Genomic DNA, 19,458 nt, shown 5'->3' on the forward strand with positions numbered 1-19,458 from the left:
TCATCTTTTGAGCAATCTTATTGCCTAGTACTTTCTGAAGGAATTTATTTTTTGTTGCTGTTATATTAATAACTTCCACTCATAAATGATAAAATGTATATGGGCACAGTGTTGGGATGAGGAGAATGTCCTGGTATTTAATGGACCTATTTACCTCTGCATAAGAAAATATTTTTGTACTGATTAGGTAATTGCATAGGTAAGGAAATAATTTGCATTATTGGAATCTCAGGTTGTCTGGTGTACTTATTTTTTTTTAAATAAAAAGCCCATGAAATCAGACACCCTCTTCATAATAACATTAAAATCTATGTTTAACAGCATAAAAAGATATACAGAGCATTCATGTGGATTTATAAAAACGCCCATATTGAGATATTCCCTACACTTTTCACATTTAAACAATTATTAATGCTCTTAGCTACTGACACAAAACATTAAAATATCCTGGAAGACCAGATCTTGCACCTCATAGAGTACTAGTTTTGTTCTCAAGATATCTGTGCAGATTCATACGCACTTAACTTTCCCCACTGTTCCGTTAAATGTCAGGCAGATTGAGAATAAAATTTAATAAACATAACAGTTTTTTAGGCCCCAACCAGCTTTCATTTTTTCACAAATTAAAATTTTGAACTTTATTCTTCTGTTTCATTCCATGTTGTAATTTAAAAATCCCTAAAAAAAAAAAAAAAAAAAAAAAAAAAAAAAAAAAAATCCCTGTAAGACTTTAGGCATTCAGTCTCTCTAAATGTGCTCATAGGGAACTAACTGAAATCTTAGACAGTTAACATAGATATTAGAAAATATTCATCTAGCTCTGGGGAAACTAAATAACTTGTCATTAATGGAAAAAATAAATCTGAGACAAAATTAGTTACGTTTTAAAAAAAACTAGATTTCTTTTTGATGTGTTTAAAACTCTTGTGTTTAGAACCACTGGAGAAGAGCTGGAATCATGTAAGTTTTCTCTTGGGTAGAATTTGATCGGTTATATCAAAAATCTAAGTTTGGTGGCTTTCTCCAATGAAAAATAAAATTAGACTAATAAGATCAAATATTGACGACTCAGCCATTGCCATAGCAACTAAGGCTATAAGGTAATTTAATATTTCTGACATATAAAAAGGAAAGTGAAATGTCACATGTGTAACATAAGCAAACCTATAACAGTGCTCTAAGACACATTCTCACCTGGAGTACTATAAAAAATTATTAATATGTTAAACTGTGTACCAACTTCTTATTTTAACTCAATATCTGCATAGGTACAGTTGAGAACATTTTTGCGTTGTTTCCTTTATGTGTCTGATATAATTTCATGCCTCTTGATATTACTGTATCATCATTTTATCAATCTGGTTACTCTTTTGGAATCTAGTTCATATTTTGAGAGAGTCACGTCTTCGACAGATTTATGTATTTTGATATATTTCATTACAGTATTTATTTATTTTTGCCCTTGTCCATAGCTAATGAATCTTATACTTGTATAATAATTTTCAAAACGGAGAAGTAGCAAATAATGGACTTTAGATCAGCAAATCATGTATAAATTTCTTTTTTTTTAAGATTTTATTTATTTGACAGAGAGATAGGAAGAGTCAGAGGAGTACAAGCTGGGGAATGGCAGAGAGAGGGGGAGAAGCGAGCTCCTCACTAAGCAGGGAGCCCCATGCAGGACTCCATTCCAAGTCCCTGGGAACATGAGCTGAAGACAGATGCTTAACCAACTGAGCCACCCAGATGCCCTGTGAACGTATAAAGTTCTGAAGGATTTTCCTTTTTAAGAATATATATCGGTTATACAGCAGGTGGTAAGGCCAATGGACCAAAGCATGCATTCAGAAATCTATAGTCTTAATAAAAGTATTTTCAGATGTTCAGATAGAGATGTGTTCAGTTCCAAAGGATGCTACGAATAGAAATAAGAATTTTGAGTTGTCTTTATCTTTAAATTTAAAGGTTTTCCTTTGAGGTTCCATAGTGGGAGGACCAAGTGACAAGGAATCAGAAAATCACTTGCTAGGATATGATTTCTTGGGAAATTACTTAACTTTAAAATCAGATAAAGCTCTTTGTAATCTGTAAAGCATCATAGTAAGGGAAGTTATTAGTGTGTGGTCTCTGAAGACTCTGTGTTTCTCTAATCTTCAAATGAAGGAGGTGGATGTGTTTGGTCTCAAAGAGAAAGGAAGCATTCATTGACATGAATGAGGCCCACACATATTGGTGGACCTGGTGGAAGGTTTTCTTTGATATTAAATGCAAGGCCGTATTAAACATGTAGCCAGTTATCAGATTCTTACTGATATAATGGCTCAAATGCTTGAAAGGTATAACTTTCAAATTATTGGAGAAGTCAGGCAAGTAATTCTGTGAAGGAGCTTGATAACCTGGCATGATAGGTTTAATTGCAAGTCTGCAAGAAGACAAGAAGCAAACCACTTGTTTTGTTTTCTTTTTGTTTACAAAGTGCTTGATAAAAAGAGAAGTCCTATTCTGGGCACAGTAGAGGCAGTACCCCATGCATGAATGGTATCACTTTTTTTTTTTTTTGAATGGTATCACTTTATATCTTCCAGTGGTACCTTATGAAGCATTGAACCATGTAACATAGGAACCATGGAGAGTTTTTATTAATCATGTAGTTACTAGAAAGGATGGATATTGATCTTTTTCTTTAGAATCTTCAGGGAAGAAGACTTTCATTTTTTTTTTTCAGTTGATGGTATCATTTATATTTTAGCATAATTGCTTTAGGATCTAGCAGCTGTATACTCTGTATGTTTGGTTTTTTTTTTTAGATTTTATTTTTAAGCAATCTGTATACCCAACATGGGGCTGCAGCTTACAACCCAAGATCAGGAGTCTCATGCTTCACCAACTGAGCCAGCCAGGCACCTGAACTGCTGTATACTTTGTAACAAGATTTACTTACAAGTTTGAGCTTTAGTTTTCAGATAGGTTTGCAAGTAGCAATAGAGTAAGAAAACATTAATTTGACCTTGGATTTATAAAACATCCATATTCAGCTGAAATATTTTTTGTCTGAAATGAACATACATTATGATTAATGTGAAATAGAATAAATAAGATCATATCTTCCTATCTCTACCTTAAGCAGAAACCCACTTTCCCATTTCTTTTCTCTCTCACCTGTTTTAGCCAGTCTATTTTCTGCTTGTGAACCTCCCTCCCTCCTTTTTTTCAAAACTATGTTAGTTTGTTTTTATATTATTATTTAAGTGATATTCATGCATCTGTCAGTGTGACTTGGTACACATTACACAATATTCTTAAAACAGTAAATAATTCTAATATCAGACAGACACCAGCAAAGCATTGGAGAAATGCCTCCTTTAGCATTAAGGTTAAGACATATTTTTTTTCATTTTATTCTCATTTTAAGTCTGTGTAAGGATTAAAGTTAAATATATATATTTATGTAAGTATAAATGTAATATATAATATAAAATATTAATTTATGTTAATATTCATTGGACCCTTTAAGGAAAGACCAGATTTCCATCATAACAGAGTTCCTTTCTGAGGAAAAAGAATTAAGTTAAATAACTTTTTATTATCTTTTGGTCATTATTTACAAAAATTCATGTGCGTGTCTACAATATTTGCATATAATGTCAGAAATATGAGGTAATGATCCCATGACAAAACTTGGCACCAGTCAGGCCACCTAATGTAGTGATCACTTCTTGATTCAAAATTCCATGAAACAAGCAAAATTTAAGAAGAAAGCCATAAAGACTAGAAAAATAAATTCAATTAAAAAAACTTTAAAGAATCAGTCATTTATGATCTTATATAACCAATGATGAAATGTTATTTTATTGATCATGGGGACCTGATAGTCTTTATCTTCACTAAAGGTTAAACAAGAAGAAATAACTTCATTATAATCTGCAATGGATATTGAAAAAGAGGTACATTTCTGGACAGTGAAGAATGTCAAATAATTATTCTTAAGAGATCTTTAACAAAATTCTTAATCTGTCATTGATATTTTTATTTATTTACTATGTGAAGAAAGTTAAATGCATTCCTTATGGAATTTTAAGGAGAATGCAAACTAGTTTCTGTATTTTAGAGTCTAACTAACGATAGCTAAGAATCTAATCTGCCCATCATGATAAAAATAAAGCCATGCCCCAGAAGCTCATTGAATTTGAACTCCCTTCCAACCCCTTGACTGAAGCCCACAGTTTATATTATGTTTACCATTTAGGATTTTTGTGCATTGTGTAAAAGATGATCATGCACTGCAGAGAAATTACACTGAAGGAATGGTAAAATGTTCATAGTTTTAAAAAAACAAAACCAACAACAAAACTAGGCCCATCCATCATGAGAGGTAGTCCATTTAAGCCTGCAGCATCAGCCAAGTGAGCCTTTGGTAAATACACGAATGCCAGAACCACATAAAGAGAAGGTAATTTGGGAGACAGATTAATAGAAAGGTCAAGTGTAGTTGGCACTTGTCTTTATTTAATTTGAATTTAGTGAGGCATATCTCATCAGTTTACACAGATTATCATTAAAGGTAATGATGAGAAAGGAATTGTTAACCATAGATTATATTGTTGGAAATGTGATATTGATGAGATATTCTTTGGCATTCTTTTTATTTTTTTTAAAGGTTTATTTATTTGTTCATGAGAGACACAGAGAGAGGCAGAGACCTAGGCAGAGGGAGAAGCAGGCTTCTCACAGGAAGCCCAATGTGGGACTCGATCCCAGATCCTGGGATCATGCCCTGAACCAAAGGCAGATGTGCCCAACCGCTGAGCCACCCAGGTGTCCCATCTTTGGCATTCTTTTATAAATATTAACATGATCTGAAAGGAAAGTTTCCTCCCTGAAATGACATATGGAACTCTGAGTTTCTTGAGATCATTTGTTTTTCAAGCATTGACAGAATATTGGACTCATGGGAGGCAAGGCAGGAAATGTGATTCCAGAGATTAAAGATCTCTTCCATAACAATATATATGATTTGTCCTGTATTAACACTATGAATTTGGGGAAATTGTATTATTTTTTATATAAAATTAATATTTCATAATATACTGGGAAAAAGAAAAAAGTTAGTTATGAGCGGAAGCCACTTAAGGGTTTAAAAATATTTTGAAAGAATACATATCATAGGGTTCTAGGTAAAATTAGTCTTATAGATCAAACGAGAAATTTGACTTTCTTCAAAGGGGAGGATCACACAAATTAATATATGTGCTTCAGTGAGTTGAAAAATTTTTTTTAGATTTGGGGCTATGTGTAATTACATAGGATTGAAATAATATGAAAGAGGTATTGAGTCATTCAAAAGAAGGAATGACCAAGTATTAACATTTCAAACAGAATGGAAACTGGTACAAGGAAACAAACATCTGAAAGTGGCATTTTTTAAGATAGAATTTAGCATCAGCAAGTAACCAAGGTAAGCATGGAAACTAAGGAAAAACTAAGTAGAAAAAGGATTAGCAAATTTGGCCTTTGTTAGAGGCCTATTGAAGTATAAATTTGTTTAAAATTCTCAATCCAGCACCGGTTTGTGGCACCTCCCACAACAGTACCGAATGGAACTGAATCAAATTTTGGATGCAGGTGGCTTTTTGGGGGCGAGGCATTGGCATATGATCAGATTAGCTATTGAGGTTGACATGGTGGTCCATCACTGAGTTTTCTACACTCCTTCCTTAGGGAAAGTGATAAAAATCTGTTGCGATCTTCGCCAATTCAAAATCAGAGCCCATGGGGTCAGTAATAGTACAGATTAAACAGATCATCCTTCGTGGTGTTCCTTCTACTGTGGAGATAGAGAACTGAGGTCACCCAGCAACTGTCCTCCTATAGTCTCAACAAGAATTCAGGTTTTATTTCAACCCCTTCTTCCTTGTGCCAAATGATCTCCCTTTACATATTCTTCTGTGCAGTTGTAGAATTACATTTTTGCTTGGTGTTTGACTCTCTTTCAGCTTCATATTTCTCCTAAATGAACAATGAAGCTGCAAATTGAACAGATTACTCCAATAAGAATTTATTTGGATTAACTTATAGAAAATTGCTTAGAAATCAGTTATTTTAAGACTTAATTGGTCTTAAGGTTACATTATATAATGGTTAGAATTCATAAATAGTTTATTGGCCAGCCACAGTGAAAGAATTATGCCTTATTTGGGGCAAGGACTGTTTGTCCCAACATGTCTCCTTCAGCACCATTTTTTTTTAAGTCAAAACTTCCGTCAACATCTCCAAGTATAATAAAGTTACAATGAAAAACCTCATCTTTCCATATTTTTCCCCTGAAGCAAGGCTTTATTCATCCAGACTGTATAGACTTCAGTGATTGCATTTCTGACCTCTACAAGTTAGAATGACTTTAACTTGTCACATTTATTAATAATCTTACATGTTGTTACAGATTTGATTCATGTAGATCATTATCCCTACCACTTTTTTCCTAAAATAATATTTGTATATGTCTGTGTTCATGTGTGTGTCTTGTTTTCTGACTCTGAAATGTTTATTATGCCTTAGACAGTTACCCCAGGGAGATTATGTAAAAAAGCCTGGAGATGGCGACTCTTTTTATAGCGACATTCCTCCCGGAGTCAGCACAAACTCAGCATCTAGTTCTAAGAAGAGGTCTGCTTTTCTGTCGCATTTTCAGATTTCTACCTGTTCCATCACACATTATTCCATTAGTCAGAACATTTCATTATTTTGCAGCAGGTTTGATTACTTCTTCCTTCTTTCTTGAATGTTAAAAAATAGTATCCTTTGTTCTTTGATTACTATGCTTCCAAATGCCATATGCTCAAAACCACTTGTTAAATCAGGCCAGAAATTGAACCAAAATTAAACCAAACAAATAACAATCCTAAACCTATGTAGAAATCCTAGGGTTTTTCAATCTTGCTCTTATATGGCTTAAGAAACTATACATAGTATTTTATAATATTTTAAATGGTGAGCTTTATGTCATGTTGGGTAGTCAAAGAAAAAGGTTACTGTCATGCTTCAGTAAAGCAGTTGTTAAAATGGTACTATAAATGCTGCGTTGAATATTTTAAGATTTTAAATATACCAAAGCTAAGCTTGCTGTGAAAAAAAGATTGCTTCTCTGTGAATCGTATATTTGAATATTGTGATTTTGCCTTTTATTCCTGGAATGATTATTTATATCTAGACTTTATAATTTAGAGCTTGGTTGCAAAATTAAGTATATTTAATATTTGCCTGAATTTTATAATAGGACAAGTGGGGTTAATATAATATTTATGTTTGAAACCTTGATGTTATATTTTTGTTCCAAGATCTTAAGATGTATAAGACCAGTTAAAATTCTGCATGCTTTATAACTGCTTAATAAAATAAACTGGTAGAAGAAATAAATAGTTGGAATGTTTTAGGAAATGAAACCTACATTCACATTGAAGAAAGCTAAAATATTCCTGTGGAAGAGTTTCTTTAAAATTGTTAATAGAGATGTAATGTATAGAAAAAGAAGATTTGATAACCCAGTACAAAAGATTTGATTGCTTTGGGCAGAGTAGGTACCGTGTAGACTGAAGGGGAATTTCTAGCTTATTTAGAAGAAACGTAATCTCTTCTGGAATTCTACATAGAGTGAATCATATGTAAAAATTCTGCAATGGATCTCACTCTGTAAGCAATCACAAAGGAGAAAAGAAAGGATCAGTAGATCTGGGAACCCTTCTTTATGTGGAACTGTCTTATGCATGAAGGATTGTTTTTACTCAGATAACAGCTTAGAGCAAAAGTAGTTTTTGCACAAGGAGTATAGATCTGTAGAAGGATTTTCAAAAATTTTTATTCTTTTAAATTACTGAGGGTTTTTCTTGGCTAAGAAAATAAGATTTATCTAGGTTCCATATATAAATATTTTCTTGGTCAAATATTTAAATTAACATGAGAAAAAGGTCAAATATTTAATCTTAATTTAACCTTAAATATTTAATTTTAAATTAACATGAGAAAAAGGTAGAAAAATCAATGAATTCCAGCAGATTTTTTTTGTTCTTCTGCAGAAAATAGGATTCATTCTATAATTACCAAATTCTGTTGTAAAACTCCTAACCTGAGGAATTAATATGTTATAATTGTGCTGAGTTCCATTTATTTTCATTCATCAGTAGAAGGCTCCTTTTAAAATAGACATTATTAGCAATTAACTGGATTGATGTGTGGGAAAGATTTTAAATATTTTCTAAAGTTCCTCAAGAACTTAAAATGCTGATTTGCATCATTCCTAGATTTTGGAAAAATGGGTTATAACTTTTAAGCAGTTAAAAATGATATCAAATTATGTGACTCCTCCTAAATACATGTAGTTTGTCAAAATACTTTTTGTATGTGGTACAGGTATGTGTATAAACTTTGCTTCTTGTAGAATATTTAAGATGGCAGGGCACAAATAGCACAAGGGCTTAATGGTACATGGGCTTTGTGAGAGACGCTTCCATGATAAACATTTGATTCAGTTCAGTTATTGAGCAGTTAACTAACATACTACATTTTGGGCCAGCCATATTTGTGGAGAAAATGCCAATTCTCAAATATAGTTTTATTGTTTAAAAAAAAACCTAAATATTACTTTGATAAAGGTTGACCAGGTTCAATTGGACAGATCTTAGTGAAATCTCTTGGAAGTCCATGTTCTCATAATATTTGAATGAAAACCATTGCTTTACAATTAAGAAACATTTATAGTGGGACCCCATTATAACTCTTCTACTCCAATTATATAACTGAAATATGAAGCGAATTTGCTATCTGTGGTTGTTGGGAATGTAATTGGCTCATACTGTATGCTGATATTTTTCAATTGTAAACTATTGTAATGGGGTTCCATTGTATTTGACTTTTCTTAAATTGAATGTTGTGTAATTCTGCCTTCTTCATGAAGACTTTCATGTTCTCTTCATTCTTTCATTTCAGATTTTTTTCTTTCTTGATTTATTTAATGCACAGTAATGCTTAGAGATTTTGCTTACTGATTTTAAAACTAAATAACACTTGATTATATTTTTGAACAGTACATATACATTTTTAATTTCAGGTCAAATGGGCTTTCTCATTCTTGGAGTGAAAGGATTCCAGACACAAAACATATTTCAGACATCTGCGAAAACGGACGACCTCGAAGTAACTCTTGGCAAGGTATAGGGCAGCATTCTGAATAGCTAGTGCATCTTTTTGCACAACCCAAATTCAGTGTTTTTTGACTCTTGGTTGTAAAGATTTGTTCTTTTCTGTTTGCTCTTAAGTTCTTCTCCCAACAGAGAAGAGGGCATTTATTATAAGAGCCCTGTTCTTTTTTCTTGGATGGGAAATGATGGGATTCAGTAGCACTGGTGCACAGGACAAATTGAGAAGGCTGTACAGTACTCTACAGCCCTCTGTTCTGGGAGGGGCTGGAAGTACACCACATGAAATACCCTGTGATGACATATGGCAATTGTTTATTTATATTCAAATCTAGCCATAAACCGTCTTTTTCAGGTAACCTGGGAGGCAACAGAAAGAAAATCAGAGGCAAAAGATTTAGACCTCGGTCTAATTCAACTGAGTAAGTCTAAACCTCTAATGGAAAAAGGCATTCCAAGGTCCTGTGCAATTAGTGTGCAAAGTTAATTAACGAGATCATCAAAGAACTGTAGAAACCATGCCTCTGGTCTTGGTTTTGTCTTTTTAATTCCTTTTTGCCGTTTTAAAATTAACCATGGCTTTTCTCTTTTACATAGGCATCTCCGCAACTGTGCCCATACCAATGTTCACTGACAGCAGGGGTCACGCCCTTGCTGCAGGCTTTTCCCTCCAGTAACCTGCCATTGTGGTGTCTTGGTTCCTTTTGAAGGGAATTTTGATAACATTCCTTTCTTCTCATCACCTGGGGTCCAGCCATTTCAGAGGGATCACCCTTCCTCTTCCCAATGTTCACACAGCCTAGAAGCATCAAGGGAAAGTTCCCACTGTCCCAGAGCATGATACTGCTCACAGTGTGACACCACCGCTCCAAGAGCTTCATGGCTGCAATCTAAGCATTCTCTCAGACTAATGGAATACATTTCCCTTTTAAATCTTCCTTCTGAGGACATTTAAAAGGGCACTTACAAAACTTGCTCTTTAACGGAATCATTGTCACTAAATGCAACATTATCTGTTTTAAATGATAGCCACACATTATTTTTTTTTTTTTTTAAGCAGAGGGTGGAGGGTGGGATCAGAAGTTACATTTAAATTATTCCTAATGAGGTAAACACCATGCTTTTTTTGTTTCTTCACTTAAGAAAGTACAGCAAAACCAAGCTTCCTCAAACCTTAATCTCATGTCCAGGAATAAAACACATCCTCGGTATCCTTCTGACCTTGCCACCAGGTTTTAATTAACCATACTTTTTGACCTACCTAAATTTTTTAAAACTTCTTTCTCATTGCAGTGCTAGTTATTGTTTTCAGGATCACTATTGCCTCTTCATGCCTTAATACTTAAAAAAATCTGAATAGCAGGTGTTTGTTAACTGCTTGTCAGAAACTTATGTTAGCTTTTCCATCATATACCCTGCCTTTTTCAGTCCAGGAATAAAAACAGTGCCCTGAAATTTGGACCTTCCTGCTGATGGTATTGTCTTGTAAGTGGCTTGTCAAAGTTTACTAGAGGATACTTTATTTTAGAAACACTAGATAGGTTTAAGTAATACCATTGCATGGTCCAGAATGGCATCATAGAACTCCATCATAAATAACTAATCTGTTAGAGTTTATCTTATACATTCCCAAAGCGCTTGGATGCTTTAGGGCTCATTGTGGATAAACTCTTGGAATGTTGTTTGATTTGTTTTGCATGAGGTCACCTGGTAAGAGCTCCTTAGCTCATCTCAGTTGCTCACAAGAATACAGATAAAACTGCAAAATGTTCTTCAGAACTTCCTTTGTGTACTGGTTAGCATTTTAACAGTATTTCCTATAATAAGGCTTTGAGAACTCCTGAGTGAAAGCAAATCAACATTATATTAAAGCTATATATTTAGGACCCAAACAACACTTGGTGTTTAGCAAGATTCATATATTACAAGATTCATATATTACATATATATTTACAGTATATTCTAGCATGGTCACTTACTTTTTAAAACTTTTTTGTAAAATTCCCACTCATGTCATGTGATAAAAATTATAATACCAGATAGCCCTTAAGGAATCTCTTGCCTGTGAGATAACACTATAATACTTAATAAGACATCATAGTGAAATCATCTTTGTGAGGAAGAAGTATTAAGGACTCCCTCAGATTTTTCAGACTTCAGATTTGGGTTACATGACTCATGTTAATTAAATGGAACCAAGTCTGTGAAGTTGACCACTATTCTCACATACTTTACTATATGGGCACTATGTACATATATATGTTTTTTTCCTTGTAAATAATTCTAATACATAGCATATCAGGAATTATGTTGTTAGTCTTTTTTTTATACTTTCATATTCACTAAATAACCCCTTTTGCTTCTGATATAACAATATAATTTGTGGGACTATAAGAGAAGCAGAATGACCACAGACAAATGTATCTTTTTTATTTTTTAGAATAAAAGGTATCATTGAGCCCATTATTTCAACGTCCCCTTCAGTACCCATCATCCCAAAGGATGATGAAACATCAGGACATGAATTAAATCATTCACCACAAATGCATAGTCTGCTAATTAAGAACATAAAATGTCCTTGTTTATTGTATTGTTTCTCCACTCAAAGTTTTTGCATCTTCCTCACTGTTGTACATGATGTGAAAAAGGTTTTGGCTTAGACTTTGTATTATATATTGTGTTTTTACAGGAGGGAGCCCCAAGCACCTGAGCCTGGGCACTCCCTCGCCCAGACAGTCCCATCCCAAGGCATAAGCCCAGGGGGCTCTGACAGCCCCCAGACAGGGAGTCTGGATCACAGGTCAGTCTCCACCTGCCCCTTCATTCTGGGCTGCCACTTAATCTCCCTCCTAGTCCCTTCCTTGGCTGAGAGCAGGGTCATTTGATCTTTGACTGACCTCCTACGTCTGCTTGGACATGGTCCTGGTCCAGCCAGCACCAGCTACTTTTCCTCTGCCTTTCCATCCTGGAGAACACAAAGAGCTCTCCTACCCTGTCTAACGCATTTTTTTTGCATGTTGCGCTACAAGCCACGTCAAGCCACATAGGCAGGTATATAGCAGTTTGATAAAAAACCATCACTTTGGCCACCACCACCTAGAGATGCTAGGAAGCCCGCTGTGAAGAGACTTTCACGGGCAGATCCCCAGAAGGAAAAACCATTGAGAGCTCTCTTCAGTGACTTCTAGAGAAGTGATCACAGCCTTCTGAGATGCTCCTTGAAATGGAGGAAAAAGTCCATCATGTGCAAGCCAAGCCATGCAGCTTTAGGTTTCATGGAACAGCCATGGCATCAGCCCTTTGAGCTTCTAAGATTGTCAGTGAAAGGAACATACGTCTCCTCCTGGAAGCTGCCTGTGGGTGACTCAGTTTGCTGTGTGGCTATATTTCACCTGATAACAGCTGCATGGGCTTTTTCTACAGTATTCCCCAGGCCAGAGCATTCACTAGCCTTCATCTGTGGCTGCACTTGCTTTTTGACTTTTTCTTTTGGTTCAAAGTCTCAATGGAAATTTTTATGCAAGTTTTAATTGGCTATCTGTGAAAAGTGCAAGTTGGCAATGGTTGTGGCTAAAGGCAACACTAGTGTGAGTTGTTCCTGTTCAGGGGACACTGTCTTAACAAAAATGGTCTTACAGACATAAAAAGCAACCAGACCCTTCTCTTTCGAGGGAATTACATTGGCCATAGCTCAAAATGAGAGAAAGGGCTATGGAAAAGGTAATCTAATTTTGTTCATGTAACTGAAAATGTAGTCATGATTTAAATATATTTAGAAGCCGAAACCAAACATGGTGGAAAGAAGCAAAGTTTAACCCCAAACAAATAGCATATTTTATTTTTCCCATGGTTTCTTTCCAAATAGCTTGCAGAGTTTGATGGACCTTACATCTTCGTTCTCTCTATATCTCTATAAGTTACTTTTTAAAAGAAAAAAAATCCCATAAAACCTCCAAATTGTTCCAACATTGGATTTGTTGAATCTATTTATTTTACGGGAGCTTAAAGGGGATGTGTCTTTGCTTGGTTCCCTGGGTTAAAATGAAGGGAAACTGAAAAAACAACAACATCAACAACTTGCACTCTCAATTTACCACCTTTTAAATTTTCCTTTGCGCAGTAATTCCGATGGAGACTTTGCCAGATCCATCAGGGAAGGTCATTAGTATCCTCTGGCAGTCACTCACATAATTCATGATCAGACATTAAGAAGGCAAATTCTGAGGTCCATTTCCTAATGGAAACATGAACACTTTAGTCTGGAGTGCATAAAAGGAGGAAGGAATATTGCAGCTACAACTGAATTGCTGAACCCAACTTAAAGATCTCAGAAACCTGTTTGGCCCATGCATAATCTATATTGGAGCTCCAGGATCAGAAGAGCAGGATCCTTTCTGCTCTTTATAGAGCCAACTGGAGCACTTCTCTTGTTAACTCCAGCTTAAGGTCTGCTATCTGGAGTGAAACAGGGGCCATATAAAGTCTTTTTTTTTTTTTTTCATATTGGAAAGAGAACTTTGCTCCTTTTAATTCTTCTTGGGGTGTTATATACCCAAACACCAGGTTGGAATTGCAGCCATCTGAATATTCTCAAAAAGCATCGTTATTTGAAAACCAAGGAACCAAATGAGAGGTGGCCTGGAAAAAGCCACTTTGGAGGTGGGTGAATGGGACCTCTGTCAGTACTATGATTGGAAGACACCTTCTGATTCCCTTGGGGAAACCACTGGCAAGGCTTTCCGTGAAATGTTGAATACATTCTAGAATGCCTCAAGCCTTGTTGTAGCTGAGTTTATTCTCATGTCATGGTACAGACTGCCTCATAACCCCCAGCATCCATCCTGGTTTATTTGCCATAGTCACTTGCATTTGGAGGGTGAAGAACATCCTTGCTAAGCTTGTGCTGTGTATTTTCAGATTTTCTATCTTGTTCTGCTTTCTTTGTTCCTTCCATTGCTTTCTGCAGGTATTTAAACCCATGGTTCAAAAGAGACTATAATGTAGCTAAGTGGGTAGAAGATGTGAATAAAAACACTGAAGGACCATACTTTAGGTATTTTATAAATTAATTTTATATCCTTTTCAAACTCTCCCAGCACATACAAATACTGTAGTGTGACTGGCTCTCTATCTTGTATCTCCCAATACAAGTTCCCATAGATGGAAAGGGTCCTTGTTTATTTGCTGCCTTTTGATCTCTGTTTCTGGCTTCGTGAGCAAGTCTAGTTCTTTTCTGAATGTTTCAAATGAAGCCATTTGAAAGGGTTGCCTTTTAGTGCATGTCCCCATCACCATCTTGAGCTTTTTAGTAGCTTTCTCTTCATTTTATGCTATGTAGTGTTCTATGGGCATGAAACATACTTTCCACTAATAAAGAAGCACTATTAACCTGAACAATTCAATTTATAGAATTTAGCAGTTTTATAGTGCATTTTTCCTACTTACTGCTTTACAAGTGCATAGTGCATATGAAAACCTAAGGGAAAACATGAAAAGAAACCAAATGAAATGTAGTGGAATTTTACTTCGAGTAAAAACAGTGATTTAATGGAGTTTAAAATTATTGAGAGAATCTTGACCACAAGAGAGTGGATTGAATGAGTTTAGGTTTTATTTATTCAATAGCAGCTTTCAGCACCAGACAAAGGCTGTGCTGAGAAGTGTTTTACAGATTCTCAACAAAACATCCAAGGAGCTTTTTTATGCTAGTAAGATGGTTGTTGTCTAACACTTCAGACAGCAGGAAGGAGAGAGAAAACATGTTCTTGATTCACAAAAGAGCAGACCGAGTATCCCTACATTTTAGAAACTAGAATTTACTCAATCCACTGTAGCTCAGTCTAACTTCAGAGGTCAGAGAGAATTTCCAAGAGCTCTTAATGGCATTATTTCACTCTTTAATAATATCAAAATGATTTCCTAGAGGTAAATGTCCAGTTTATATATGAGTACTTTGTGGACAACTAATGTAAAGAAGAAATATGGACTTAGTTACTACCTCTTTTGAAAATAATAGGCTTTCAGATTACTTTTTGCTATGACTTGGGTCAGCATTTAACAGATATCAAAATATGTATATGTATTTAACTCTCAGCACCCATATAAGGTGGACTTTCTCTTCCAGTGTACCATTTAGTTTAGACATGTATAGTTTGAGAAAATGATTAGACCTACTTGCATTTTAATTTGATCCATACATTTGCATATACCCCAAGGAAAGCATAACCCTGCCTGCTCACGACAATATATCCTGCTTTTATACCCCATCTTTCCCTCCTGCCCTGTTCCTCTGCTTTTATCACTTCCCCACACTGAACCTCATACACATACACTCACATTCAAACATCCCACCCTCACCTGTAGCTCTCAAGATGGCCAACGTCAGGAAGACAGGTAAGATTATTTTGAATGTTATTTGGAATCTTGGCTCACCCGCAGTCCTATTTCTCCTTTCCTTAGGCTTGTGGGCAGATTGTAATTTGTATTAGCCATGGAACCAAAACAGAATGACTTTAGTCCCATATGGGCTAGGGCTTTTATACCTAAATGGACTTAGCATTTTTGCATCAATAATTTGTGAAATGGTACCCCGGAAGAGTTGTTTCACCTCCCTGGGTCAGCTGAGTAGTTTATGTGGCTCCTAAAGAAGAGTTCACATTTCTTAAAATCAGCACCCAGGTCTGCCCAGAAGCTGCATGACTAAACACAATTTGGATGGGGAAATGCTTTAGCACCCCTGGTTGCACGTGCAAAGCTGCAAGGGCAATTTTAGAGGGTTCCTTTATCTCCTCTTTTAATATGAGAGATCAGTTCCCACAGTGGATAGTCACGTTAAGAATTAATTATTAAAATCCATATTAGTATTTAAAGGCTACATATAATTCACTGGAGGTTTATAATGTAACTATCATTTTAGGATTAATGGGGGTTATGTTGGTTAAGACTTGAAAACCAACACACAAAAATCTGTGAAAGTCATAATTAAGATACCCCAGAGCTTTTAACACAGTGAGTCTCACACAACAGAATTTCATCCACCCTTCATCCAAACCAGTCCTTACATAGGAGACCCAGAGTGTATCCTCAGCTTGGTTTATGCTTTGCCAACACTGTGCTTCAGTTCAAATCTGCTTCCTCAGCCACCAGGTTGTTCATGATTACCTCTCCTGCTAAAACCACTGATGAGGGCAAAGGCCATTTTACTAATCACTCATGTGGTGTGAGGTTTGTGGCATCCTTATCAAAATACAGTGGGGACTTAGTGACTGTGGAAACTGGTCCAAAATATAGCCCATTATTTAAAATATTATATCCACACTATGAAAAAGCAAATGCCAAAAGGTTTTGAGTGATAATAGTGCCAGTTCTGTGTCAGACAGTGGTTGCTCAAATGATTGCCAGCATATAGTCACATCAAGCAGCGTAAGAGCATTATTTCCCCACACCTAAATCTTGGAGGCAGTGCTTTTGGTGACAGTGCTTTTATAAGCTCTCAACAGGTATCCTTACTCTTGAGTATTATGCATTTGATTACTCTCTTCATCAGGTTGTTGAGTCCCACTTCCCTGATTTTATGGAAAATGCAATAACTCTGAAAAGAAACTAATAATAACTTTCCTACATTGAGTGCCTACTATGTCCCCTTTATTTCTTACCACATCATGAAATGTAGGCCTTCTTACTCCCTTTCTATGGATTGAGGAAACTGAGGCACACACAATAACAGAAGGTAGCACAGCCAGTAAATGTCAGAACCAGAATTACCAGCGTGGCTCTGACTCCAAAATCTGTTCCTTTCCACTTCACTGTAATTACTTAAGAATAGTGGGCTGGATATGGACTATTTAAATCCTATCCTGAGACCCTTCATAAATCCTCCAGGATGAGGCCACTATAAAATTTGCATCTGAACACTGATACGAGAGTAAGTGTGGACCTGTGCCCCTCATGTGTGACTGCCCTGGTTTCAGCCCCTTCTGAAGAGGAGAACAGAGATGAGTTTGACCTTACAGGCATGTCTACAAAAGGCCAGCCCAGCAAGTCTTTGTAGCCCCAAGAGAGCCCACAATCCATTGGCACACAGGCACATTTCATTGTGTAACCTTAAATGGTACCTATTATGCTTATTATGGTTTTTGAAAGTGCTATAATGACAATGGATAACATTTGTTCAAAGATTACTTTAAGTGAATGAGCTGGGCCAGTGACTAGTTTTCAGTGAAAGCCAGATTGGAACTAGCAGGAACATAGCCAGTAGCCAGGGTCAGAAAAGAGCCTGGAGGCAGTTTTAGAGAAATGTCTCCTCATAGACATTTGTGACAAAATTTTAGTTTGTTGTTATTTCCCTAAGATGAATTACCCTACCTTGTTCTCTGCTCTTATTCTGATTCCTGTTCTGGTACTGAACATCCCCTCAAGATAATCCCTGTTACGCTATCACACACCACCCAACCTCCAGGACCCAGTGTCCCTCGCTGCTACTCAGACCATCTTGCTTGGCTTTTCTATTCCCCTCAGTGTTAGTCCAAAGTGTCAGCTAACTGGGGTATTCATGTGAAAGGTAGTATATGTGCAGGTTTCTTGGGCGGAGTGTGTCTGGAGAATATCTCCTGGTTTTGTTCTCAATCATTATTGGATTCCACCATGGAAAAATATTTAGAGGAAAGACCAGATTTTCAGTACCCCTCATTAGAATGACCTGGTATGTGTGCAAAGCTGGTCATTTGGACTCATGGCCAAGTGAATGGCTGGCATGTCTCTGGGAAGCTATAAGCCAATAGCTTATGCTATGGACACGTACACTCTGTAGCAAATTGAAAAGACTCATTTTGCATGATCCCCTAAAGTAAACAAGATTTAGTTCTTTTTCATATACCTGACTAGCTTTCCTGAACTTGGACATCTTACCAGTAGTGATTCAGCTAAAATTATGAAGTCAGGTTACTGTCCTTTGTTTTAGAAAGATGTATTTAAATACCTAATACAAAAGTTTATCCTTATTCTACACATACTGACTTTGTTTCCTAAAGGTCACAGTCATATTGGAAATGTTTTCTTAAAACTAAAAATTCCCTAATTTCTAACTAGAAACATATGCAGTAGTATATATGCTTTAATAGCCTTTTGGAGGATTTGAAGTACTTATATTCTTAGTTTGACCTATCTGCTCTGTAGTAGAAAGCATTATCACAAAAAATATAATATTCTAACAGTTCACACTAAGAAGTGGTCCTAGACATTTTCCAAAAATAGAGGAAATGTTAGGAGTTATATGTTAAAACCAAATTAAGCCACTGATGATTCTTAAAATTGAACAAGAATGTTCATGTGGAGCTCAGGGCTTATAGGAAAAAATATTTTCAACATTTAGCTTGAATTTGGTGTCCATAAGATGGGAACTGATTTGAAAATTACAGAACTAGAGTGAAGCATAATATATGTATGGAAACCAAAGGGGGAAAAAAGAGACCTCTTTATGCTGTTGCATGTGCAGTGCAGTAGATCTGCCCCTGGCCAGTGCCATCCTGCTGCCAATGCTCCCAGGTTGTCAGTCACTCCCAGCAGATGAGCTGCATTCCCCTGAAATAAAAGCCCATTTATGAAGTAACCCCTTGGCAATGTGGCTCACAGCCACCCTCTCCCAGCAATTGAGCAGTCATGGGTATGTTGTGGTAACATTTGTGAATGGGTAGTTATTGCTGAATTAGCACATCTGTTTCCCACTGATAAGGTGTGAGTGAAAAACTCTTCAGCTCTGTTTTTTACTTGGAGGACGAGATAACAGATGTGGGCTCTTCTTGTGAGCTCAGCTTTGTCGCAAATATTACCACTACATGTGCAGAATCAAGAACAGCATAATACACCACAGCTTACACATATCTTTCATATGGAGTATCTTCATGATGGAGATGTTATCTAAAAAGGAAAGGTTTTATTGTGTTTTGTTTTAGTTTCAGTAACATTCCAGTCAATAAAATGTAGCCATCCTAATGACATGATAAGTGTACCCTACATGAGTCATCAAGATCTACCTCTATGGTACAGAATCCTCCCCTGTATGGAAAAGCAGATTGTAGGGACTAATCAGACCATTTTTGTATGTTCTCATCAGACTCTTTGTTTGGCTGGAACTCTGCACTCTTTACTGCTTGCATGTTTACTAATTTATTATTAAAACCCCTGTATTTGCCTTTGTTCTTTCACAACTAACACACTGGCCTCTGAATGCATGAGTTTTGTGTAAACTGGTGTGTGACTCAGCAACTTAATG

At 36.0% G+C, this 19,458-nt stretch overlaps 1 protein-coding gene across 25 annotated transcripts in view; it reads left to right on the forward strand.

Moving 5' to 3' along the window:
* The window catches only part of ADAM22 (ADAM metallopeptidase domain 22), a 225,040-nt gene that overhangs the window by 195,102 nt on the left and 10,480 nt on the right, over positions 1-19,458 (forward strand). For 3 of the 25 annotated variants that reach the window (XM_072764205.1, XM_072764207.1, XM_072764210.1), the window contains 3 exons: positions 9,101-9,201; positions 9,544-9,610; positions 11,878-11,988. In XM_072764205.1, coding sequence (XP_072620306.1) covers positions 9,101-9,201; positions 9,544-9,610; positions 11,878-11,988 — 279 coding nt within the window. Of the gene's footprint in view, positions 1-6,555; positions 6,751-9,100; positions 9,202-9,543; positions 9,611-9,785; positions 10,968-11,877; positions 11,989-13,751; positions 13,848-14,154; positions 14,242-15,551; positions 15,582-19,458 lie in introns of those variants that run through there. The other 22 variants (XM_072764212.1, XM_072764213.1, XM_072764214.1 and 19 more) reach the window with 18 other exon arrangements.

This window comes from Vulpes vulpes, chromosome 7 (assembly GCF_048418805.1).
Source record: "Vulpes vulpes isolate BD-2025 chromosome 7, VulVul3, whole genome shotgun sequence".
NCBI classification, from domain to species: domain Eukaryota; kingdom Metazoa; phylum Chordata; class Mammalia; order Carnivora; family Canidae; genus Vulpes; species Vulpes vulpes.